This window comes from Myiozetetes cayanensis, unplaced genomic scaffold (assembly GCF_022539395.1).
Source record: "Myiozetetes cayanensis isolate MyiCay16 unplaced genomic scaffold, myiCay2020 scf18, whole genome shotgun sequence".
NCBI classification, from domain to species: Eukaryota; Metazoa; Chordata; class Aves; order Passeriformes; family Tyrannidae; genus Myiozetetes; species Myiozetetes cayanensis.
The window spans coordinates 333706-359889 of NW_026087389.1; the positions used below are offsets into that span (position 1 = coordinate 333706).

The following is a 26184-nucleotide window of genomic DNA, read 5'->3' on the forward strand; positions in this document are numbered from 1 at the left end:
CCTGGCGCTTTGTGCTTAGCAGGAGAGTCTCACGGGGAGTGGGTCGGTGCTCCCAAGATGAAGGTGGGTGGTGGGAATGCTTCTCGTGGGGCCCCAGGGCTCGTCACTGCTTTGCATCTCAAGCTCAAACAGGTCCCAGGTTGCAAAGGGAAATTTAGTTGAAGTGGCAACAGTTTCTGTGCCCGGAAACCAGAAGTTGTGCTGCTTTAGGGAAAAGAAAGCAGCTCCTGGCTGTGGCAGAGTGTCAGCCTGCTCCGGAAGCCCTGGGCCAGTGCTGCTGGCTGGTGCTGGCTGGGTGGGAGAGGCATGTGCTGGTCCCTTGTCAGAGGAGGGGTTGTAGTCACCCCACCGGTTTCTGGAAAGCTGTGCACGGACCTTGTCGTTCCTGGTAGCTAGACATACAGACTAGATTTAGTCCACTGAGCTCATCAAATCCCCTGTACCCAAGTAATGGTTTAGGTGGAAAACAGGAGAAGGGTCATTTTGGCTAAAGCCATTGTTGGATGTGGAAAGTGGGAGGACACTGGTGCACTCTGGAGAGCTTCTTGTACAATTACATGAAGACTTAGACTGTATCCCTTCATTCAGAGATTTTCCAACCACTTCTGTTTGTGTAGCCCCAGGTGTTTTTCAGAGCAGATGTTTGACTCCCACATGAGAATGTGAATCCACTCCCTGGAAGGTCCAATGGGTGCAAGCTCAGCTGCGGGATCTCAGTGGGTGGAAATGAAGGGATTTGCCATCTCTATTCTGATTTTTCAGTCTGATTTACAGTGATTGAGTGAGAAGATTGATGGGGCTGAGGTCACGTAGAGAGGTGAATAAGGCACCATGAGATGTGTAGGGGCACCTGGGGATGTTGTAAAAACACCTCGCTACGCCTTGTAAACCCAACAGGCATCTGTTCAGCTGTGCCGTTGTGACACTCTGCTCTGATGACCTCTCCCAGCAAGTTGTTGGAAACATAATAGGTCTGAGCCCCTGGCTGTGGTAATTTAATGCAAACACTGGGCAAGCTGGAGCCGGTGGTGGTTGGAAACAATCAATTATAAGCACCTGAGCGCCACTGCACGCTACCTACAGCAGCGCAGCTGCACCTCCCAGCCAGGTTCGTGCGCGGCATGTGCCGGGGTGGCCCGTGGCAGCTGGCGGCTCTGGCTGCAGGGGCTGCATGCAGGCGTGAGACCCCTCAGCTGCACCAGGGACAGGATGGGTGGGGTGTGTTACTGCTCCTCTGTACTGGGGATGGGATGGATGAGGCTTGGCATTCTAGATTTGAGGAAGAAGTGGCTCCATGGGCAGGGGCAGGTGAATGTTGCCCAGAGGCATTGCCATGCCCCAGGTGGAGGAGCCACAGGGCTATGCCTGCAGTGTTGCTGCAGCCCTGTACACTCGAGGTCCCCTTGGTGGCATGGTGAGCCCTGGGTGCATTGCAGCCCCTGTGCCAGGAGCTTTCACTGTGGGAAGGTGGGTGCTCAGGTCCATCTGATCAATGCCTCTGATAAGAGGAGTGGCAGCATCAGAGTTTGAATTGAGGTCCTGAGTGCTACTGTGTGACTGTCCCCAGCACACATCCCCAGGGGCACAGCGTGACAAGGGACCAACCTCCATGTCTGCAGGAGGGATCCGGTTTGCTGTCTCTTTTTGTTTGTTTCTTTCTCTCTTTTATTTTTTGTTGGTTTTTTCTTTTGAATCCTGTTGGATTCTTTTGAATCCTGTTAGACTGGTAAAGAAATGATTGTAAGTCTTTATTTTCAAGTTGGGCTTTAACACCTTGCATCAGGCAGAGGAGGTGACAGACTGTCTATATGGCATCTCCCACTTTGAGAGGCCAGTAGAATTTATTGGTGTTTTCGAGCAGAGGGAGCAGTACTAATTTCTAACATCTGGAGAGCAGCTCTGCTGGCAGCCACTGCTCCAACAGAGCGAGGCTGCAGGGGCATGAACGGCTTGTGCCCAGGAAGGCACGGGTCAAACAGAGCTGGGACGAGCCCCTGTCAGATGATCTTGCCTCAATACCTGCTGAGTGTCAGCGGGGCTTGTTGAACATGGGGGGTGTGTGCTGGCTCCTTGTGCAGGTTCATGGGGTTTGGGACTGGAATGGCTTCAGGGAGGGGGGTGTGGGGTCTGTGGCACCCTGCAGTAACAGGGATGCCAGTGATGGCCCATGGTCTGAGCAGACCTGATCTGCTGTTACCAGCCCCTGTGCCTTCCCCTCCAGTTTTTTGGATCTATGGACAACCACAGCCTTGCAGGGTGCTTCAGCTTGGGCTTTTTATCAAGTGATAAAACAGGGTAGGTGTTAACTTGGCTATTCAAGCTCCTTTCCATGATAGGGAGCTTGTTCTGCTGTGCCCCTACTCTGAAGGCAGCACGGCCAGAGTCGCAGTCCCAGGATTGCTGCTGTGCTCCCGAGGGTGCTGCCATTGGAACTGGGGAGTTCTGGTGAGATGGTTGAGTCCAGAATACAAACCCCAAGTCTAAGTCCCAGGCCCCAGTGAAGCTGCAAGCGCATGTTTGGATCTGCAGACACGGGCTCAGGTTGGGCTTTTGGCAACTGGTATGGCGGGTCATTAAATGGAAAGGAAATCGGGGGTAAATATCTACTCCAGGGACAGAAATCTGCATTTGGAGAGCACCTGACATAGGTGATGTCTTTGCCGCACTTGTTCGTTTGGTTTGATTTCTGCGTGTCACTAGGGCAAGCCAAGGGGTGAAGAGCTGGGATTTCCTAACTGGGAGGGGAATGGGTGGGGAGGGAGGACGTCCAGAGATGAAGCTGTAGAGATGTCAATAGGCACACTGCTTTCAGATGCCTGGAGAACGCCTTTTGCTTTGTACAGGTGCTGTCGGTGAGAGGAGGCGGTCTCAGAGTAGGAGGGCTGGCCACATCTTCATCCTTTGCACTTCCATAACCATGTGATTAACCTCTTTACTTGAATTTCCTCTGTCCCCAGAAGGAGGGCAGGGGTTAGAGTGGAAGAAATGGTTTGGTCGCTTCTGCATTTGGTTGCTCAGGTAATGAGCAAAAAGGGTTTTAATAACCTTTCCATGCCAAGCTTCCCCAGTGGGCTGGGTGCTGGAGAGCAGGCGGTGGTGTTTTGTTTTTTTGGACTCTGGTGCTGAGGCTGTGGAGTAAGCAATGCACAGGCAGTGCCCAGGGGGACAACACTGCGGCACAGCACTGCTTCTCAGAGGCAGGTTTTACTGAGGATATGTAAAAAAAAGAGTAGAGTTCTGCTCATTAACTCAGGGCTTAATTGATTCAGCAAACTAATGAGGAAAGTACAGGAAAATATTTACTATAAACCATTGCTAAATGAAACAGATTTGAACTGACACATGCAAAAGACCAGTTGTGTTAGGTAAGTTGTTACTTTAATGGATGCTTTTTTCATCCCAGACTCACACAGATACTTCTTCAGAGCACTTTGAGCATGTGAAGTGCTAAGTGTTAGTACTAGCAATAATAAAATAATAATGCCCAAAGATCGAGGAGCCAAACTTACGGTTCACCAGGGACTCCTCCCTGTGGGAAGGAGTTTGAATAGTCTGAGGTTGGTTACTGAAGCCAAAGCTCAACTTAAAATGAGAGACACAACTTGAGTGGTGGAGGGGGGGGCTCTCCCTAGGAAAGAGCAGCTAAGAAAGTACAGCCTGAATAAACCAAGCATCTTACTCTGAGCAGTTTCTAAGGGGGAGGCGGTTGTTGGGCTCCTGAGTAGGAATGGGTGTCCTTGAGATGAGGCATGCTCAGCTGATCAGCTCAACCCCTTGTCCCTGGGGAGTGGGAAGAGGAGCAGAGTTTCCAACTAGGGTGAATTTAAAGGACACACAAGCCCTTGCTGCTCAAACGCTTGCTGTTCTGACTGTGACAACTCCTTTGGAGCCTGTTGTTTGTTAATCCCTCTGCCTGCCTATTCCTGAGGGATTTGATTGTATAATCTGAAGTATTGTATTTAATGCAGGATGAAGGCTAACATAATAAGCTTGACCAGTCTTCCTGGCGGCATGAAGGATGTGCAGTTTTAGTTAAAAGACTGCTACGTTTTTCATGTTTCTCCGCTTTAAGCAGTTCCCCGTGCTGTTGCACGTGCTGCTTCAGTGCCCTGCTGGGGGAAGCATTGGCAGGTGCCAGACCCCCGGCTTGTGTGGAGCAAGGAAAGGGGACCCATGCTGGGGCTACCGGGGTTGGGGGAAGGTGTTTTTAGGGGGTCTGTGCAGTGCACGTCCTGCCAGTCTCCTGTCCTCTTTACCCTCAGCTTTCTTTTCCAGCTGGGGTCAATATCACGGGTTTGGGTGATGGTGGCCGCAAACTGGGCCAGTTGTGCCTGAAGGAGGGGGCAGAAGAGACTGAGAGGGGAATCATACTGTCAGCTGCAGGCATCCAGCTTCAGTGCCGCTGCTGGAGCTGAGGCTGGAGCCTCTGGGGGCTCCTTGGAGCCTGTACATACTCCCCAACACCCCAAGGAAGGCTTCTGCCATAAATCCTCCTGTCCTTCCCTCCCACACCTGAGGTGACATGGCAGCAGGTGGTTGGATGGCTGCAGGGACCCCACGGTTGTTCAAGCCGTTGCCAGGCTTTGGCTTCACCATAGCAGACTGACTGGTTGTGCCTGCAGCCTGTCGGTCCCCCGATCCTGTCCCAGTCTCTGTGGCCTCTCTCTGAGGTGAGTTCTGGCAGGCAGCAGCTGTACGTGCTGTCTGTTTAGGGCTGCTGTTCCAGGAGCAGCAGCCGGAGCTTGGGTTTCCCCCTCTGAGATAATCTGGGGTGCTGAGAGCTTCTTGTGGCATTGAAAGCCTCTCACCTCTGGTGGTTTGAGGTCTGTGGCCGCAGCAGAGGTGAGTATGGCTGCTGCCACCGAGTTGCAGTGGTTTGGCCCAACTCAGCTGTGTCCTGCCTTCCACTGGTCCTCTGCTCGCTGTGCCCTGCCTTCCTCCAGCCATTGGTCCCATGTGAGACTGCTGAGAGTGAAATTTAGGAGCTGTCAGGAAAGAAAAGGTTGGAGTCAAGAGTAGAGAGAGGGAAGAATGAGTTTTATAAGAGCAATGGCTCCCTGCAAGGATGTGGTCTGGGTGACTGCTGGGAGCGCATGGAGGGGTGTTGGGACAGCCCCGTTACTGGTATCGCACAGGTGGCTTGCAGAACACCCTGGGCCAGTGCTGGCACTGTGCAAACGAGCAAAACACAGCACAACCACCGCTTTCTTGCTTGAGGAACTTGTGGTCTAAGCAAACTGAAACCAGAGTGCAAGTGTCATATTAAACCTTTTTTTTTTTTTTTTTTTAAAGAACATCTGATGTGCTGTGGGGTCCTGACTGCTTAGTGTTGGTAATTCTGGGGAAAAATTTGTCTAGATTCACTTTGTCGGAGGTTCTCAGCCTAAGTGCCTCTACTGTGCACTCTAGTGTGCTGCAAGTGCACACTGATTTGCCTCCTGTTGCCTAAGAAATATGGTGGGAAGTCTGAGGAGCTCTGTGCTGATGCCTGCCCTTGCAGCAGCACTGCAGTGGAGACTGCTTGCATCTCAAGTGCCTCAACAGTGGAGTCCTCTTCTGAGGATGAAATGCTGCTCCAGGCATCCCAAGAAGCTTGTTTTTGACAGGTCTGGCTGCGACACTGCAGCAGATAAACGCGTGATTGTGTGTACAAACTGCTGGGGGACGGGAAGGTTCTGGGGGGGTAAATGGGCTTTGCTGGGGGTACACAGCTGGTCTGGGCTCTGTCCGACACACAGCAGGGCTTGTACTCTCTGTTTGCGTAATGCAGCTGGGCTGGCTTGGTATCTCTGGCTTTGTCTGTTCTCCTGTGCAATATTTCCCCACAGGTTTTTAGCCTCTCCCTACTGTTCAGGGTGAGTCCATGTCCTGCTATTCTCTTCAGACAGTATCCGAATTATTCTGAATATTCTCTTTGCAGTCAAAGATTTCCCTGAGTCATACCTAAACGTTAATAAAAGCCTAATGGTTTATGTTAAGGAAGGCAAGAGATAAAACTAGAGCCCTTTTATCACAGCCTTTAATGTCCTGAAAATGTCAGTTGTGTGGGAGCAGCTGCCAAATTTTGAGCCTGTGAAGATGATGGGTAAGTCCCACAAATCAACAAGTTTGGAGCGGATTATCGGATGCCGGCTGTGTCATTTTCCCAGGACTCCAGGCATGCTGGAAGCCAACACTTTAATCCCCTCTGATACGACATCTGAAAGGGGCTGGGCTCCCCTTCCCCTCGCTGCAGAGCTCTGGAGCCACTGCAGCACAGCTAGCACGGCCTCGTGGAGGGCGAGGGCTCAGGGCTTTCCTTGCACTGCAACTTCTGAGTCACAAATTAGCTCCAGCTTTGCTTGAGAACTATTTTTAAGGTTACAAACACAGGATGCAGAAATCAGCGCATTTCATGTTTTTCCTGAGTGCTGCCTCACCACTCCTCTTCCTCCTTCTGTTTCCAGCAGACTTCCTTCCCGAAGGGACATCCTGCGTGCCCGGGGCTGGGGAGCTGTAATGGAAATTCTGGGAAATCGCTTTTTCTGCTTCTTTTAGGCCTGGGATAAAGAAATGAATTCACACCATGATGACAACTAACTCTTGAGCTCTGATGTGGCTGGAGATCTTTTATCTCTGTCCTACTTTGTTTTTGCAATTGCACTCATGGGTTAATCTGACTAACCATCCTCTTAGCTGTGGCCCCTCGGTTTGAATTAATTTGCATCACTTACGAAGTTTTGCAGCAATACCACGTATCTCAGTGTGCGGGGTGACAGCAGTGTGTGCCCCTCCCTCCTTACAGTGTATGGGGGCACAGCAGTGTGTGCCCTTTCCTTGTCACAGCATGTAGGGGCACAACAGGGTGTACTCCTCCTCACAGTGTGCGGGGTGACAGTGGTGCTGCTCAGCCAGGGTTGGCTGTGGCTGTCCCTGACTTGTGCCTGAGAAGGCTCATCATCAGCATCAGAATGGCAGAGTAAACGTTTTGGGTGCAGAAGGTTTTGGATCTAGACTCAGTCCATATTTCTGTAAGATGCTGAGTACCCAGAGCATGTCACAAAAAAATAGAGGCAGTAAGTAAATGCCCACGAGGTGTTTTAAAATGCAGATTATAGGAAGAGATTGGTTTTGGAAGAAAACTTACTGTTTGTGCTTTCCCCACATCAGGGAAGGGCAGTTTGATTTAAGATGGAGCAAGATTTAAGCCATTCCACATGGAGAAAGTGTTCTATCCCAAACATCCAGTGCAATTCCCCAGCTGTGGTGACTGCCTGGTGCCTGCAGAAGGATGTGACTTGGCCGTATCCTGTTTACTGTAACGTGAGGGAGTTAAGCTGTCCTCTTGGTGCTGTGGGGTACAGGCAGCAGCAGCACAGCATGTCATCCCTCCCTGGGACACGGCAGAGGGAAATACCATATGTCTCCTCCTGCCCATCCATCCGTTGGAAGAACTGATGTCATCTGAAGAAAGGTGTTTCAGAGGAAGGATATGTGCAACCAAAATAAAGCTTGGCCTGGGTTATAATAGTTACATCCTGTTTACTGTGGAGAACACTTTGCGCTGATATGAGCTCTGAAATACATGATTTATAAGCAGGCAGGCGCTGCAGATAAGGGACTTCCCGTGATTTTGGCCACCTGTGAGAAGAAAGGGCTGTGTCCAGCAGACTGGCAGTCAGCAATACCGGTTCTGCCTCCTGTGCTTCTCTGGGAAGAGTTGGTGCTGAGTATCCCTTGGGGTCCCAGCTGGCCGGAGGTGCCTCTGTGCCTCAGTTTCCCAGTAGGAAGGAGCTTTGTGAGTTTCAGGTGGTGAATATTGGTAAAGGCCAGTGAAGAGGGGCTAGAGTTAATGATCCCCAAGACAAATAAATAAACCCAAGTGCATTTCTAAAGGTCTGGTTGCAAAGGGAAGGAACCATTAAATCAGAAATATGAATGGCTTGCCGTGTTGTCTATATGGTATAAAAAAAGTGTCATCCAGTGATGGGGCAAATATACACTCTTAAGAATTTGGGCTGTGATTTTATTTTTTAATAGAATGAGATGTGATAAAACTGCAAAATGCATTTAGCACTGCATCCATAAACTTGTTCCTTTTGTCTTGGCCCTCTATGAATGGAGTGCAGCTGTGAATATGCTGCCTCCTGCTTGGCAGTCGTCTGAGCAGGGGAAGTTTTTCACTTTGTTACTCCATGTCAGATGCAGCCAGTGGTGGCCATAGGGTCCAGTGTCTGCTGGGGCACAGGGACCCAAGGTCAGGGTGGTTTTTTGAAGAGGACCCAGCCTGTCACTGGCTGCAGCATGGCTGTGCTGATGCAGCAGCAGGGACGTGAGCCCTGGATGTGTCTGCAGCAGCACGGTGTCTGCAATCAGAGGCACATGCTGTTGTGCAGAGGATGCTGTGGGGTGTGACAGCTCTGGGTGCACAGGTAGCCTGTGCTGTTTGCTGACTGGCTGCTACAACATACCAAGGGCTGACCGGCACCCACCACTCCCACTGGGGTTTGCTCCTGTCCTCTCCCATGCAAAGAGGAGAAGGGGGCAGTGCCATGGCCTGTGGTCCCCGTGCCAACTGACCCCTGGGTGGGCTGTGGCCATGGCAGAGAGGTCACCAGCCCCGTGGGGTTCTGGTGGAGGCTTCTTCCCTTCCACCAGTGTGGGGACACACCATCTCTCGCTCCTGTGGGCACAGCACCATTGCTTTGTGTACATTTTGGGTTTTAGCATGTTTCTTTCCCACTTCTACCCAGGAACGTGTTGCACCAGCCCAAGATACATGGTGGTGGCTGGGGGGCAGACAGGCATGAGGGAGGAGGTGCACCCCAAAGTGGGATCCAGGCAGAGGAGGGGAGGTCCTGCCTGGTCTCATGCTCTTGCTGCAAAACCTAAAGATTTGCTTAATCTTTTGAACCATCTGCAAAGAGGAGAGAGCTGAAGGTTTAGCCTGGTTCCATTGATGAAATAGTAATGATAAACGAGGGAATAGCATCAAGGCTGTGGTGCAGCCCAGGGGGGAGGGACTGTTCTGGACAGGCTGGTGGTCACCTTCTGCCTGGTGTAGTATGGTCCAGTTCCCTGACAGATACAGCCTCAAATACCTGCATTTGTTCTACTTAAATTCACGCTCCTGACAGTTTCTGTGACCAGGCTATGAGTGTTATGGCTGGGTTCAGAAAGGCATAAACATGCTTCACCCTCGGGGTGTAAGTTGCACCCTGCCAGGTGTCTCTTGCTGGAATTTTGTACCGGTGTAACCCATGGTTAGGGCCTGGGTTGGGCACAGGTGGCCTGTGGATAACCACTACTGCCAGAATGCCAACCCTGCCACTACTGCTTGCCGCAGGGAGGATTACAGTGCAGGCATGGCCTTTCTTGGGCTAAACCTGGGATGACACCATTGGTGATGTGGTAATGGCCCTTGAAACGTGCCTGTCATTTGAACAGCTCCAACTGCACCTGCTGCAGGTGAATTGTTGGCAGTGAGACTGTGCAGTGTTCAGCTGTTGAATCTATCCAAGTTGTCTGAGCAGAAATGGCATGAGAATCTCAGAGGAGTTGAGGTGAGAGGGGTCATGAATCTTGAGTGTGTCTCGGCAGGGTAGAAGGAATATAAAGCATTTAGTCCCACTTCCAAATGCTACTGCCATGCAGAAATTTCGCTAATTAAGTTAGCATAGAAGAGTCAAGTCTGTTGTCTTGCTTTGTGCCAAACAAGCCAAATGCCTGCTCACAGACATGGCTTACTGGCAAGTCCTTAACCACCGTCCTCTACCTTTACCCCTTGGCACCTGACAGTGAGTCGACATGGGAGTACCTACACTGGCCTCATGCCCCACGTGCCAGCCCTTGCAAGCAGCTCATCTGCCAGGGCCACTTTTTACTTTTCTGTGACTCAGCAGTGAGGGGCTTTAGCAGGGCAGAGCGGGGCTCTCGGCAGTCTGACCCTGCTGTGCCCGAGGGGGGAGGATGGGGGAACCCACTGACGTTTGTGCAGCCCAGTGACAGTTGTGTCTCTCCACAGCTGCAGCCGGAGCAGCTGGACTGTGGAGCAGCGCACCTCCAGCACCCACTGGCCATCGTGAACCCCATCACAGCCACCCCCATCTTCACTTACAGTGGCCTGACCGCAGTGGCAGTGGCCAGCGTCAACAACTACACTGTTGTGTTCCTGGGCACCGCCAGTGGAGGACTCCTGAAGGCAAGTAGGGCCTGGCAGCACCGGTACAGGGCACAGGGCTGGGGGACAGGGCAGGGTGTCGGGGCCTCCCCTTCCAGCACCATTCGTCCGTCCAGAGGACGACATCTGTTGTCAACTTGGTCTGAGCACCTGCTTCCATCAGGCAATGATGAAGTCATTGGGTACTGCTGCAACCTGGGTGGTGATACACACTGCCTGGTGACTGGTGGCTGTTAATTACTGCTCAGGGGTGCCATGTGAGCAGGATGTTCTTGTTGAACCCTGTGCTGGGAGTGCTATTGTGCAGCGTTTAATTATTAACAGCTCTTCTAATAAATTCTCTTTCCGAGCTGCTGGCTTTTGAAGACCCTGTGTAGATAGGGGAATCACCAAGAGATGCTTCCTCACAGCTGAGTCCGAAGCAGGTGTGAACCCATGGTGGAGTCTGTTCTGAATTATGTGCTGGAGGTGATGCAGGGCGATGCAATGCCCCAGTTCCAGAGCCAAGGTGCAAGGCCAAGCTCTCAGTAACTTTAGTGCCAAAGAAAGTTTGATTCCAGGCAGTCACAGCAATTTAGTGTATTCCCAGAATTAAAAGTCCGTAGAGGAGAAGGAGAAAAGCCCTGGAGCAGCGACAGCTGATACCTGTTTTGTCTCAACCTGAAGTGAGTGGTGCGTAATGTGGGATATTGGATCAAAATGCTTGGAGAGAGGCAAACTGATCCAGTCTCTTTCCTTGCATCCAAATGCTCCTGGCAGAAGTGCTGGAACAATCACAGAGGAACTCCCTGCTTTGATTTTTGCCCAAAGGGGCAGGTAATTTGGGCAGGTGGGAGGGACCTGGCACCAAGCTGGGCGCAGTGGGCTGGAGGGCACATGCCACACGCAGTGCAGCCTGTTCACACGGCATTAACAGCTCTTCTCTGTTATCATCTTGGAGAGAGCAGCCTTATCTGCGGTGCCTCCATTAGGGAGAGGCTCCTGGCTACCCTTTGCTGGGATAATTTGCTCAGATAGCTGTAATCTAATTCTACAACACAACTGCATAACCAGAAGCCCTTTTACCTTCGGGGCTCCTTGCTCTTTGGCACGGGACACAAGATACTTTGTGTGAGTTATCATTCAGATTTGCTGCCTGAGAAAAGACAGCAGAGGGGCAGAAATAGTGTTCACCCAGCTTCTGCCAGCAGCAATTAGGGCTGCCAGGGGCACGTATAGGAAATTAATCTGATTCTGTGGCTGCAGACAGGCATTTGGTGAGGGCCGCTGCACGTCCAGCAGTCATGAGAGGGACAGCAGTGCTTGGGCAGCGTGGCCGGGGCGAGACGTGCCAGGGCGCAGAGCCATAGAGGGGAACAGCAGGTAAGAGGGGTCTGTCCTGGTGAGTCCACACATATTCAGGTTTGGAAGGCCACAGACAGATACAGACAGTCCTGTGGTGGGGTTACGCAGGACTTCACCCACTCTGCTCCCACCAGCACCAGGGCAGCTCATGTCCTCCAGCCTGCTGCACCAGGAGGACTGGTGGTTGCTGCCCCTCCGTGCTGCTGTGGGGGCTCTCCCGCAGGGTCTGCAGCTCCCCAGGATCCAGGGAAAGTGCCTGCATAGAGAGGGTGCAGGGTGAATGTGCCCGGGAGGCAGAGGGACAGAGGGGCAGGCGTCTGGAAACAGCCACGTATGGAGCACATCTCAGCAGGAAGGTAGAGAGGATAGTTGCAGTGGAGGGTGTCAGGGCTTGGTTTGTGGGCATCTTGGATGATCCCAGGGAAATCATTTAGCTTCTGGCTAGCCAGCTTTTAAAATGGGCACAATGGCAGTTCCCTGCTTTTTCTGCATAGCTTGCAATGCTTGCATATGGTTCTTAGCAGAGAGAAGCCCGTGCTTTGAGCCTATGCTATCTTACTGGGGCATGTCTGTGCTGCTCTACTGTACAAATTAATTAACCTATGTTAATTGATTAATCCAGACTTTAGAGAGGAGAGGCACACTTGATCCTTACGATTATTGCCTTCCCTTGCTAGTAAGAAGGAAGGAATTTTCATCTCTCTCCCTTTCTGTTTTAAGCTGAAAAGTGACTGTCACGAGAAATTGTGTAGCCCCATTGTTATTTCCTCTCAGCAATGCCACATTTAATTTACTGAGTTTTCAAGTCAAATGCCGCCAAGACATTCAGAGATCTGAAAGGCAGGCTGATGCTGTGCAGCCTTCTCCATCACTACCAACGCTTCAGCTGGCGATTCATAAGGCAGGTAGGACTTGGTACTCTCATGGCAGCTGCTGTGGTCTTTTGGAATCAGCAGGGATAGAAGCTTCTTTTGGCTGGCTGTGACAACACTTATTTTTCAAATATGCAGGGAGCAGGGGATGCCATGCTGTACAGCCCTGTTGCTGATTTTCACTGTTTTTCATTAGGCTTTCAAAACTCGCTGTTCTCTGTACAGAAATGTGCATGTGTATGTGATGAGGGCTGAAGGTTGGTACCACTTGCATTAGGGTAATTCAAGGAACACTGCTGTGGCTGCTGGACACAGCTGAGGAGTGCTGCTGTGGGTGCTGGATGCAGCCATGCAGGGGTAGAACCTCAGTCCAGGAGCTTTCCAGACAGCTGCTCAAACAGGGGGTCTCCAGGCGGTGAAGTTCCTGTGTCGCTGAGCAGGGCTGGGGCTTTCTGGGCCACAGTGTGCCTGCTCAGTGGCACAGAACTGACTTTCCAGGAAAGCTCTGTGTGTGCAGCCTGCAAAGTGTGCAGAGATTTACAGTGCTTGACAATGTGGGGCTACGCTGGATACCACTTTGATTCTTCTTTATACCAAGGAAAAATAATCATCTCCCCAGTGTTTGAAAAATGGTCTCAGTGAGTGTCTTCTTAGTGGCTTCTTCTCACTACAGATTAACCTGGACACTACCATGAAGGTTATTAGCAGGAGATCCATTTCAGTGGCTTACGGAGAGCCTGTCCACCCTATCATGCAGTTTGACCCTTCTGATCCCACCTATCTTTACCTGATGACCTCCTACCAGGTGAGATTTTCAGTCCTCAACAAAACAGTCCTTTGACCACATCATGCATTTCATTTAGCACCAAGCTGGGAGCGGGAAGGGACAGTAAGATTTGCTTTAACATTAATGGGCTTTGGCTGGGATGTCAAAGGGGTTTCTGGGGAGATACCTGTGCCGGTCCATTCTCCTGTGTGGGGTGGTCAGACCATGCAGCCTGGCTTGTCAAGTGTTTCTGGTGACCAGGTAGGCAGGAGAGTGAAAGATACTGAAAGTGATTGCACTTATGGGAGTGCAGAAAAAAGCAGATGTTGTTCCTGTACAGAAACCCCAAGATGAGAGTACATGGTCTTTAGGGAGGTTTTCAGGAGACCCTGCAGACAAAAAGTCTGTCTGTCAGAAGTGGTCCCTGGGGTGGTTTCTGCTCAGCACTCAGCAGGAGTGCTCCATAGAGACCTTGGAGAAACCGCAGCAGGTACAGACAGACGATCTCATCTCCGTCAAGTGAACAGAGGAGGAAGATGAGAGCTGAGTGCTATAGGCGCTGGTGGTTTGTCCTGAATTACATTTTAATCTGTCAAAACAGATGCACAGCCACAAATGTTACATGTTGCATTTGTGTTTTCCAAGCCCTAATTCTGTGCAGAATGGTCATTATCATTTCACAGACCCCTCCCAGGATGCCTCCAACTGTCTCAGCCCTCAGCTGGGCTGTGCTCCCTACTCAGGCTGATCAAACACCCAGTGTGATTCTTGTGGTGCCTCCTCTGACTGCTTCTTTTCCAATAAATCAGATGAGTTAATTTTTTTTGGGTGGAATTAGCATCCTGGGAAGCTTCACAGGACTTGACAGGGTTGGGGTGGGGTTGCTGAGCCCCACAGGGCCAGGGAGCAGCAAGGTGCTGTAGGTGATGTAGGGGTCTGGCCAAAGGAGCTCAAGGGTCCACGGTGCGCTTGCCTGGTGGGACCTCAGAGTTCTTGGCACCTCACATTTCCAGTCTCTGCTGTACCAAACCACTCAGATTTCCTTTCCAATTGTTCAGAGATCAAAGGAGGAGAAAGCAGAAACCAACACATGCTTTCTCCCCAACTGCTCCTGCCAAGCGAGCCCCCAGAGGTACTTTGATTTCTTTACAAATCAAGGTTTCTAGAGTGGTGCTGCTTTCTGATTGTTGTGTAAATAGTCAGAGAGCACTGGGCTCTGCCTGGAAAGGAGCTTTCTGCAGGTCTTTTCACAGGGAGGAGCAAGCTGTGAAACCACCTCCTTTGACACCTCTGAAAGGTGCAGTGCTAGTCTCCGTAGCCTGGCCATCACATGGCTTCTGCCATGGTGCTGACTGGAAGGGGGCAGCCCAGCTCAGCCCAGATCAACTCCACTCAGCACAACTCAGCTCAGCTCGGCCCAGCCCAGCCGGCTGCACACGCTGTGGGGCACCCGAACCCTTGGGTGTCCTCCCTGCCCTGGGACAGGCTCTGGAGGCCTCCAGTGGGCAGCAGGTGGCTGTCCGGGCTGGTCCCCACACCGGGTGGCTGTGGCACAGCAACCACCTCCAAGTGGTGCCAGGGTCTGCTCCCACTGCTGCTCGGTGAATGTGCTCCAGGCTGAGGGGTGTCACAGCCCGAGGCACTGGTGTCTCATCCCCAGCTACACGTGGCTGTACTGATACTACAGCCACGTTCCAGTTGGGCAGGTGTTCCTGTGGTGCTGTAAAACATTTGGAAGCAGTGGTGCTGTTGTCATGCAGATGACGCGGGTGAAGGTGGCTGCCTGCAGCCAGTACTCGACGTGCACGGAGTGCCTGGCCGCCGCTGACGCCTACTGCGGGTGGTGCACGATGGAGACCAGGTAGGACCAGCCGTGTCCTGGTGCGCTTCAGCATGTCCTTTGGCTCTCAAGTCCGGGCAAGAACTTCTGGTGTCTTTTGTATTTCCTCGCAGTCACGCTGCCAGAAGTCTTTGTCCATTCCTTATGAAATGCATGCTGTTAAAAACAATTGCATCTGGCCCCAAGGGTTGGAATGCTCTTCAGAGCCAGGACTTCACTGTAGCTGCATTGTCACACTGCAGGCAGCTGCCTGTGCAGAGAATCCCTTGCCAGCATCCAACTGTTGGACTGGGAGAGCCCACACCCTGTGAAAGACCAGCTTTTGCCCCTGCAGTTCTCATCTATGAGTAAAAGGCAATCATACTCAGAAAAGGATATTCAGAATTAGATTCCACGTTTGCAAACTGAAGGTGTTGGACAGAATGTCACCTCCTCTTCCTCAGTCTGGGTTAAGCCTGGCCTTCTTCTGCCTCCCTCAATCCTGGTGCTGCGCTGGTGCTGTGGGAGCACGTGCTCTTATCGTGGCAAGCACACACTTTAAATATAGCAGCAAACATTGAGGCTTAGCTGCATGGATGGAGAAAACAGATACAGACACAGGATTTTCTCAGGATCTTCCCTCACAAGGAATTCAACATTTTTATCACCTATTTTAAAACTCATCAACCATCAGCTGTTCCCCTGTTTGTTGCAGGTGTTCTTTGCAGCATGAGTGCACCAACTCCACAGGGGCCAACTTCTGGGCGAGTGTGAGTGAAGGAGTGCAGCAGTGCCCCTCCATGACCATCCTGGAGCCTGAGATCAATATTGACAAAGAGAACCCGGTGCGTCTGAAGCCAATAATAAATCAATCACCTGCAGTGTCCGTAGAGCCGTTCCCTGCTCTCAGGGCGGGTAACTTCCCATCTCTTGCAGCAGAGAGCATGGCTCCACAAGGCTCACGTGGGGGTCAGGAGGATGCTCTGCTGAGCTGCTGTGTCAGGCAAAGGCTCTCAGAGGGCTGGGGGTGACCTCCTGCACCCTCGAGCTGGCTGGATGCCTGTAGGCAAACAGGACCTAGAGCTGTTGCACCAAACACACAAGGGAGGGTAGCAGAATTTCAAACACAGATGATCAGCTGCAGATGGCTGAGTCAACTCGTTTTCTGGTTTTGTGTTGTTGCTATTTTTAACTATTTTAATTATACTTTTAATGTCTTCATCAAAATATTTTTTGTTTAAAGACAGACCCTGTCTGTGCATTTGTTTTGGAGTCGTTACCTCTGAAAAGCATCTAAAAAGTTGAAAAATTCTAAATGTAGTTTTCTGACATAGTAACTGATTTTTTTGTCTAATATAGGCCCTGATAATACAAATAAATGGAACTATCCCAAACCTGAATGGAACAAATATTTCATGTGACTATGGAAACAACATCCACACGGTAGCCAGAGTTGCTGGAGATTATGTAAACCAATTTATTTATTGCAGTTTGCTTCCACGTGAGAAATATCCAGCATTTCCTGATGACCAAGGTATGTAGAGGCAAGCAAACTGGGTTCCTTCTAACCACTTTTGTGGACATAATTTTTAATGGACTTTATTTCTTTTTCCATTTGTATATGCAGATACTGCATACAGGAAAGAAAAGCCCAAAGCTACTTCTCTTTTACAAGGCGTATGACTGAAGTGTAGGAGTTCCACCATCTTTACACAAAGTGACAGTATTTCAAATCTATCCATTTTTGCTTTAAACATCAGAATTTAAATGCCAGTTAATGGACTTAGTTTTATCTGATTTGAGTTTTTGCTTTAGATTTAGTAAGTACTAAGCCAAAAATGTTTTGGCCTTGGGCAAATAATGTTGCTCCCTATATTGATATTTTCAATTGCTTTGTTTAATTTCTCTCTGCAACACGTACTGCCTTTCAGGAGAAGCTCTGGAAAAAGAGCAAGTGGGTGCCTAAAAGAGGTCAGGAACTCTTAGTCCCCTTTTTGAAATGAAAAGCCAGATGGAGGTTTCCAGTGTCCCCTGGTTTCTGGTGGTACCAAAGGGATGCCTGTCTCAAGTCTCCACGGGGCTGCCTGCGGAGCGGCAAGCGGATGAAGGATGTGGATGAAGTTGCAGTAGGCTGAGCTGACAGATCTGAGACCAACCACTTAGCAATGAGTCGGCCCCTCTCATAGTGCCTTCAGAGAAGTTCAGTGCTTCATTCCGGACTTGAGTGCTTGTTAAATTTTCGTCCTTTGAGCCTGGACTGAATGCGCTATTGAAGATGGCTGACTTCAGTAGAGAGAGAATTAGACAGTCCTTTTGAAAATCCCACTTTTCCTAGGCCCATTTGTAAAGCTGCGTTGTTTTTCTCCCCAGCTATCCAAAGAATGGGAGATCATTAACTGCTCTGTATTGTTGGTTACAGCAATGTCCAAATGAATTTCTGGAATCCAGTGCGCTGATTTATTGTCCATATTCTGAAAGAGGCATTGTCTCTTCTCCCTGGTGCTTATATGGCAAAATTGCAAAGAAAAAAAATTAAGCAATTTCGGGGGGAGGGAAGGTAGTATGGCATCTTGAGCAACCAAAAAAGGGATTTCCACTTTCCTCTGAGTGTTTGTTGTCATGGGGAAAGTGAGCAGGGTTTTAAAACATGATAACTAACATGTTTAAATTACCACATTTTTTTAAAATATAATTTAGCACCAACTGTACATGAAGACAGTTATTAACTCTGCTAATTAACACTTGCACAACAAGCTGGAATTTTGTGCTGAAAGTCACAATGTTCTTTCCTGTGAGGGTGGTGTAAAGCACTGATTTAGGAAGGAAGAGCTGAAAATCAGAGGACAAAAAATGGCTGGTCCAAGCTCTGAAATGCAGCTCGGAGGAAGCCCTAGGGAAAACAAAGGAGATATAGCCCTTGTTTTCCCAAGGGTCTGTCTTGTCTACTGTTTTGTTGTGAAGCGTGAGTGAGGGGCTCTTGCAACCCAATATTCTTTGGCTTGATTTTTTCAGACCATGTGGTTGTTGAAACTGCTCTCCGGGTCAACAGCAAAAACATTATCCAGGCCAATTTCACCATCTATGATTGCAAAAGGACTGGAAACATTTACCCAAAGAGAGCGTAAGTGACCCCGGTGTGCAGGCAGCGGGGCCCCACAGGCAGGTGGTGGCAGCACTTGGGTGGTACCGGAGGTGGTACCGGAGGTGGTACCGGAGGCAGCTGGGGTGGTTTGAAGAGGGGTGGGTGCCAGCACACAGCTGGACGAGGGTCTCCCTGTGTGGGGTTAATGGGAGAGCACAGCCCCTGCTGGTGGGTGGCTGGGGGCCTGGGCAGGATTTGGCAGAATTTTGGGGGATGCAATACCAGGGATTTTCAGAGGAGTGTCCTCAGACCATCTCAAGCCATCTGGACATGTTGGGCTTCTTTTAAATATGAATAATATTTTTATATAAAGCTTGTTCTGTTAACCCTTCATCATCAGAACCAGCCTCCCCAGCGATCCTTGGGAGCATCTGTGAGGCACTGGGGAAGGGAAGGACATTCTCCTTTGCCCCTTCCAGCCCTGGGTGGGAGCAGCCACATACCTCCATCAGCAGGATGGGCTGGAGGGGGACTCTGGTGCCACCTACCAAAATTCATCCTCCTCTCAGGAGTGTAACAGCAGGGCCAGACTGCAGGGACCCTGTGTCCTGCCTGCTGGCACTTCCATGCCTGTGCAAACAGGAAAGCCTTCATCAGGCCTTGACCTGCCTGGCTCCCTGGAGAGACGGATGGAGGGAAGGAGGGTTTTTGGCAGAAAAGCATTTTACGCTCAGCAGGGGAGAGTGGCTCCTGGGCTGCTGTGGCCTGGAGCAGGGAGATGATGTCTGGGGGTGATGGGCTCTGCCTACATCCCCTGCTGGCTCCCAGGGAGAGGAGGACAGGGAAATTAAGGACCTGTTATGGGTTTTTTGGGGCACCATTGTAGACTGAACTGTGTGAAGATGCATTGCAGGGCCTAGGTGTGGCTTCTCTGAGCAGCTTAAACTCTGCTTTTCTCACCATGCCTTTGCCATTCCAGGTGTACCAGCTGCCTCTCAGCCAGGTGGAAGTGTCATTGGTGCCCCTCCACCTACACCTGCGTCTCCAACCACTCACAGTGTGTCAGCGCGCTGCAGATGAAGGTGAGGCCCATGAAACTGCTGCTCAGGCTCTGAGCCTCCTCCATCAGCGGCTACCACTTGCTGACCACAGCTCGTGCCCAGCTGGAGTTGGGGCACCCTCCTCACCTGGTGTCCAGGAGAGTGATGTGTGCAGGCAGGTAGAGCTGCAGCTGCGCCGTGCTGTGCTGTGCTGTGCCGAGGTGTGTGTGGGAGGAAGCCAGCACACTGGCTAAAGCATTCAGCTGTCCTGGTGCCTCAGTGGGCTCTGTCCCTTGGCTCTCCATCACCTCTCATATCTGGAGCAATGCTGCTGCTTCTTCACATTGTGGGCTGCCTGGGTTTCAGTATGAGAAACGCAGCCCTACTCCACCATTCCCTAGGCTCTGACTTGTGGTTGCTCTATGTTAATAACATGCTGGAGCACCACTGGTGATGCTTGTCTGTAGGAGAAAATCTCCCCTTTCCAAACTGTAGCTTTAATAACTGAGGCTCAGTGTGTTTCTGCTTCTGAAATTTAAATTGAAGTTAATTTAAATAAAATTGGCTTTTTAGCAATCAATCTGCTGTAGATCCAAGCCAAGCTTTTACACTGTAAATTGAATATCGCTTTAGCACTGGTGCTCTGTTCTTGGCTCCGCTCTTCCAGTGCTCCCTATGCTTGTCACTGGGAGGAGTTTGGCCCTGTGTCAGATGTCCCACCTTTAGCCCTGGGCTGACCCTTGGGCCAGGTGTGGCATCCACTCCTCTGCAGTGGTAGGGGAGGTGGGTAGCTGTGAGCACAGGTAATGGGAGTGGGGATGGAGCTGGAGTCACCACACTGCAGCTCCATGTGATCATGTCTAGTGTAAATCTCTGGGAAATGGGAATGGAAAAGTCTGTGCTGAGTGGCAGCTCCCAGCAATGCAGGATGGCATGGCAGCATCAGCTGTGCCTCCCTGTGCATACCCAGGTGTTTTAGGGAAGCATGTTCTGCTTTGTCCACTTCCCAGGTTTCAGTGTCTGGTGTTTTCTCTGGCTGTCTGGACAGGTGCTGGGCACTTGAAAACCATTGTGACAGTTGCTCCTGTGGGGTGTCTGTCCTGTGCTAGGGCACAGGGAACTATGCCGCAGGTCTGGCACATGCCAGGCTACTAGGCCTGTGAGTTCTCATGCTGATTGTGCTGCCAGGCACTGGCACTGCTGCTCGGGGCAGGGGGTCGGGGGTGTCAGTTCCAGCAGTGGTATTAGGGCTGTGGGCTGGCTGGGGACTGCCCTGGGTTAGTCCAAGGTCAGCAGAGGACTGACTTTATCGTCTCGGATCTCCTACTGCAGAGGTACAGTTGGGCTGGATGCTCACCTGGTTGGGCATGTTTCTGTTTTCTCTCTGCTGATCTCTGTGAGCAGCTGCAGGATGAGGTGCTCTGTAGCCTGGGAAACACGGTGTAGTCGGAGCTTTAAGTAAACAAACCGTTGCTGGCATGACTGCACCTGAGCACAACTCTGCTGGGAAAGCAGCGTCAGACCAGTTCCATCCACAGCATCTTAAACATTCAGCCTCTTTGCCCTGATCCAGACACAAAGGGTATCGTTAGCTGGAAGCTTTATTTCTGGTTGCTGGTGAACAGCAGGAGAAGGAGCTGCAAGACAACAAGTTCTTCAGTCCTCTAAAGTGTATTTCTCTGGGAAGCTGTGCCAGCTCCAGTGACGTGCAAGGACACACCAGACCATGGGAGGTTTTGCATGAATTTTCTTGTAGCCCTGCTGGTTTTATTTTAATGCTTTTGATTCCCCTGGAAGAAGCTTGGGACTGAAATTTCTCCCCCGTGCTTTGTTTTGCTTCCCTTATCACATGCATCTCTGTTATTTAATCTCCTTGTTTAGGTGGCACCAACTGTGCTTGGTAAGATGAGTGTCCTGACAGAAGCAAAGCATGTTGTCCACAGGCAAACAGGCACTTCCAGGTAGTTCCCTGACCCCTAGGTAGGTCTAGGGAGGGCAGGAGAGAAACCTCCTACTTGCTGTGTGTCTGGTCCCAGGGATGGGATCAGAGGTCTCTTCCAACCCAGTTAATTCTTTGATTCTATGATGTGTCCGGCCCCAGGGGTGTGTCTGGACAGGCATTCTGGTGCTGGGAGGGCAGGCTTGACCTCTCCTTGGAGCAGAAGCAGCAGCACTGGCATCAGTGGAGCTGCAGTGGGGTAACTTTTAATACAAACGAGAGGAAATCTTGCCTGCTGCAAATGATTCTGCATAATGGAGCAAGTATTTTGTTGTCTTTTACCCCAATGGCTCCACTGTCACAGTCATTACTCTGGATGTACCCTGGGGCCACAGAGAAGCTGACTTCATTCTTACTGTAGCTTTGCAGTGTGATTTACATCTCATGAGAGAACAGGACAGGCTTGTCAAACGGGCTGGAATTCTGAGTCAGCCCCAGTGTCTGAGACATCAATTTAAAATGAGAACAAAAGTAGGGGGACAGACGTCCTCTTAAAATCATTTTTCAGCTTCATTTAAGCCTTTCATTGCAGCTACCCTACTAGTGCAGGCCCCTCACTGGATCCACTGTGGCTCAGTGTACCCCTCTACACACACGTGAGACCCTTGTGCCCTGTGGTGCTGCCAAGCAGGATGGGGACCCTGGAACACAGGCTCTGCAAGGGGGCTGGCAGGAGTGCGCGATGCAGTGGATGGGACGTGGCTTCCAGCAGGCGGGAGAGGGTCACACTGGTGGATCTGCCATTGGAGGTGGCAGTGGCTCCCTTCAGTGTCACTCCAGCTGTCACTGCCGGAGCAGCAGCTGAGGCGTGGATACGAAGTTGCTGTGCACCTGGTAGTACCTGGTTCCCAGTGAAATGAGTCTTACCAAGGGCCCTGATGTGTCCTTTTCTCTTGTCACTGAGGATGCTCGGCACGCACCCAACTAACCTCTTTTTTCCTTGTTTTTGTACCTAACAGAAGAAAATTGACTGTCCTCGAATTGTACCTGCCCCTTTGGAGCCAATACCCACAGGAGTATCTCGGGACATCACGATCTCACTGGCCAATGCAACTTTCTCTAAGGTAAAGGAGTTCCTGGAGGGATTGGGAAGGTTCGGGTGTTTGGGAGAAATAAAACTCCCAGTTCCCTTGTGGGTGTTTACTCCACTGCCAAGTGTGCCGGTGTTGCGCTCTCCTGGCACCACGTGCCAGCCCTGCCCCAGTGCCCACACTGAGGAATGAAGGACACAGCCCCGAACTGGGCGCAGGGAGGCTGTGCTGGTGGAGCCACGGGGTTGAGTACAGCATGGAAACATGGTTTAACGTAACTTCAGGTCGTCAGTGCAGAGCTTGTTTGGTGTGAAAAAGTGCTTTCTCTGAAATTTTCTGACATGCAAGATGTAACAGTGAAAAGCGGGAGTGGAGGCACGCTGCACACCAGAAGGAACCAGAGGAATTTGGGACAGAGAGGCTGGTTAGTGGGAAAATGCTTGAGTAAGCACTGGTATTTGTAGAAAGCTACCCTGAGTCATTTTGGGTCAGTTCAGCAGGGCCCATGGGGCTGGGTTTGCTGTGCCTCTGTGGATGATTCCAGCACACTGGGCAGCCGGGCAGCTTCTTGTTCTGCAGGGGAGAAGAGTTTTGGAAGTACTGGTGGAGCTGTTCTGGGGTGCCAGGGTACTGAGGGCTGCTGCCAGGGGCTGTGGAGGCACTGCTCCCACCACACTTTCTGCCCTTGGTGCAGGGGCAGAGTGGACCCTCCCACCAAGATTGGGTGGTCTTTTCCTTCACAACTCTGGCCTCTGGGAACGAGGATGTGCCATCCACAATCAGCAAAATAGAACTAGAAATCCTTCTTCCTCTCTGGATGCTGGAGGTGGCTGAGGAGGAAGCAATACCGCACGGAACCCATAGGAAATGGAGTCAGCAGGAAAGGGGCCACACCACCTCTGCTCTGGGGCAGCTGGAGGGGCTCTGGCACTCTGGCTTCCTTCTGCTCCCTATCCTGGAATGCCAGCTGGGATTCCTTTTCCTTCCCTCTCCACAGGAGCTCATGAATGCTTCTGGAACTGGGAGCTTTGGAGACGTGGCTTTTCTGCAACGTAGGCACTCCCTGTCAGGGGCAAGGCCATGGGTATGGGCAGCCTGCAGAGCCAGAACTGCCTGGGTGCAGGCGATGCACTGGGCGAGATTCTGCCTCTGTGTTTGCTGAGCCAGCAGCTCTCTGTCTGGAGTCTGGTGCTTCCTTTCATGTCTTTTATCAGATGTGCTAGTTTTCAAAGAGTAGTTAGACCTCAGTACTGGTGGAGCATCAACCTTCTTGGAGAGAGGATTTTTTCCTGCAGGATGGGGGCACAGCAGTAACTTGGGGCAGGATATCATCCTTGTGTTATCAGGAAAACAGCACAGAAATCTGTCTTTGAAACATGCTTCCGGCTGGGTCCTCATCTGAATTAGAGATTTGCTCTATGTAGTTGTTGGGGGGAGGAGGAAGGTGACTTTGAGCCCAAATCACAGGCTGGTTTGGGCTGGTTTGCACAAAGTGGCTTAGGACACAAAGCACAGCTCCTGGTCCGCATGTTTTGTGTTGGGTTCTGATCTCCTGTTTGACTTGGACACAGTTCAGGTACCGACAGCAGAACGAAGGTGGGGCACAATACCTGCTTATCGGATGACAGATGGAGAACTGCGCAAAAATTTGCTGCAGCTGTTCTGCCCTTGTCTTTCCTCTCCCAGGAGACAGCTCTGGAGTGCCATTTTGGGACAGACAGGACATTTGAAGCCCGGTGGGTGAACTCCTCCGCTGTGGAGTGTGTGCATGTGCTGGTGAGTCGGGGGGTGAGGCTGCCAGCCCTGCTTCTCCCATGGTGAGGATCAGGTCCAAGAACAGGGAGGGTCTCACTGCCAACCTCCCACTCATCAGTGGGACACTGCTTACCCTCTTCCCTCCCCTCCTGGGTTCACCTCCTCCAGCAAGAGGCTCTCTGTGTGCACCAATGCTGGCAGGGCACTCATGCATCAGGGGTGTTGTGTTCCCAGCTCTGTGGGGATCCGCAGTGGCTTTGACCCCTGCTCCCCTAGGGCTTGGGAAGGAGCTGCTTGTTTACCTTTCTAAATGGGAAGAGTTCAGTTCAGGCAAAAAATTTGGCCACCTTTCAGGGTTGCTATTTCTGTAGCTTTTATTTTGAATGAGGAATTGGCCTCAGAAAATGCTGTGCTGCTCATTGGAGAACTGTGTGTGGTTGTCAGAGGGCAGACTGCACCTCCAAAATGCAGCAATTGTTTGGGCTTCCACCAGTGGGAATATTGCAAGTGGAAACTGGAGAGGAACACTTTCCCATCATGTCACCTGTATTGCAGCCAGCACTGAGAATGCACAGACAGGCCAGGCTGTTCATTTTCCTGTCTGTTTCTGCTAAAAATAGCAGCAAGCCAGGGCTCTGCTCTCACTGTGGCGTGTGCTATGTCCTGGTGCCCTTTGCTGGGACTTCAGCAAAATGATTAAAACAAAACAGCCATCCCACTCCTTCTGCTAAAGATGACACTCTCGTGCCTGGGGAAGCAGTGGTCAGAGAACCCTCACAAGGAAGGTTAATCCATGTAGTGTGGGGTATGAGACCTTCTATTTTACTAAATTTCCTAAGTGTTTGTTTGTTTTCTATGTGCAGCTTCACACATCAGAAAAAAGCCATCAATTCCCAGTGAACCTCCAGCTGAAGGACAGACCAGACAGATTTATTGACAGTCCAGAGATGATGACAGGTCTGGGTTGAAAATATGTTTATGCTTCTCTCATCTGGTCAGCTTGAATGACTCTCAAACCCAGGCAGAGTTTATGGGTAACGGGTAGAGACCATGGCTCTGCTGGGCACAGCTCAGTTCCTTCTCTCAGGCACGTGCAGAAAGCATACTTAGCCAGAGTTGCTCCCTGTGAATGTGAGCCCGGAGCCCAGATGGGCACCCATGACATCCCAGTTACAGCCAGGGAAGGTCAAGCCCTGTCTGTGAGTGCAGGCAGCTCTTGGTCACAGCAGGGATGTGGGGTACCCCCAGGGCCGAGGAGGAATTCCTCCCAGAGGAGAAAAGAGCTGGGGCAGGGCTCTTCCCTTAGCTCTCGCAGAAGTATGGCATCAAGGTTCCACACACTGTGAAAACTGAGTCCTCTTTTTGCCTTCTGTGTTGAGAAACAATAAAATCTCTAAATACATTCCATTCATGGCCTGCTCTCTGGGAAGAATGCTTGGATTCCCAAAAAAGCCCTTGCTACACGAGCAAACCGAGGAAGGCAGTCAGTCAGTCAGACTCAGAGCGTACTCACATGAGGTGCCCAGGCAGGACAAACCCAGTGGACCGGTCAAGAAGCCAGGCTCACTGTGTAGCCAGCGGTTTGGCTGTGCCCCTTGCCGTGGGCTCTGCTTGGAGGCAGTATTCGCAGGCTCCTTCCCCTCTTGACAGTGTCAGCAGTTATGGCAGAAGGGGCTGATTTACCCGAGGTGCAGAGGAGAAGGAGAGCCTGAAGGCAGGCTTCCTTTGGAGAATGGCTGTAACAGGGAGAGAGTTACAAACACCAACAGACACTTACCAGGATAAAAATGTTTCCCTGTGGTAAATCCCTGTGTATGAAGGAGGATTGTCTTGCAAAGTGAAAATACCTGGAAATACTAACATGGGCAGGCATGACATGTGGCTTCCCTGCAGAAAGAAGATAGTGTCCATAATTTTGAGATACAGTAGTAATCCTGAGGACTGGGGCAGGAGACTGCATTTTGGATATGCAGGAGACAGTTCTCTGTGTGGGTGGTGCTGGGAGCAGGAACCACAGCGGAAAGAGCATAGTGGAATTCCCCCTTCTCTTGCGCGAAGAAGGAGCTCACTTACACACGCCGTGTTTTCATCCATCTGAATTGACCAGAATATTTGGAGTTCCTGTGGGACCCTTAGGCTGCTCTGGCTCCTTGCCTTATTCAGGCTGGTGTGAGTCACGATAGAGAGGCTGCCTTGCATCAGGGACAGAGATCTGCCAGGCCGGTTATAAATGTGGGCATCTTTTATAGCCCCTTTAGTGAAATCACAGATATTGGTGTTTATTATTTCAATATTTATTAGCTTTTATTGTTTTGAT

The 26184-nt window shown here is 51.0% G+C and overlaps 1 protein-coding gene across 1 annotated transcript in view; it reads left to right on the forward strand.

The window, feature by feature from the left end:
* Positions 1-26184, forward strand: part of PLXND1 (plexin D1) — an 86202-nt gene that overhangs the window by 22336 nt on the left and 37682 nt on the right. The window contains exons 8-17 of the mRNA XM_050313275.1: positions 10004-10180; positions 13049-13180; positions 14902-15002; positions 15676-15805; positions 16320-16494; positions 17973-18081; positions 19022-19124; positions 22041-22145; positions 23799-23888; positions 24731-24824. Of these exons, the coding sequence (XP_050169232.1) occupies positions 10004-10180; positions 13049-13180; positions 14902-15002; positions 15676-15805; positions 16320-16494; positions 17973-18081; positions 19022-19124; positions 22041-22145; positions 23799-23888; positions 24731-24824 (1216 nt within the window). The remainder of the gene's footprint in view (positions 1-10003; positions 10181-13048; positions 13181-14901; positions 15003-15675; positions 15806-16319; positions 16495-17972; positions 18082-19021; positions 19125-22040; positions 22146-23798; positions 23889-24730; positions 24825-26184) is intronic.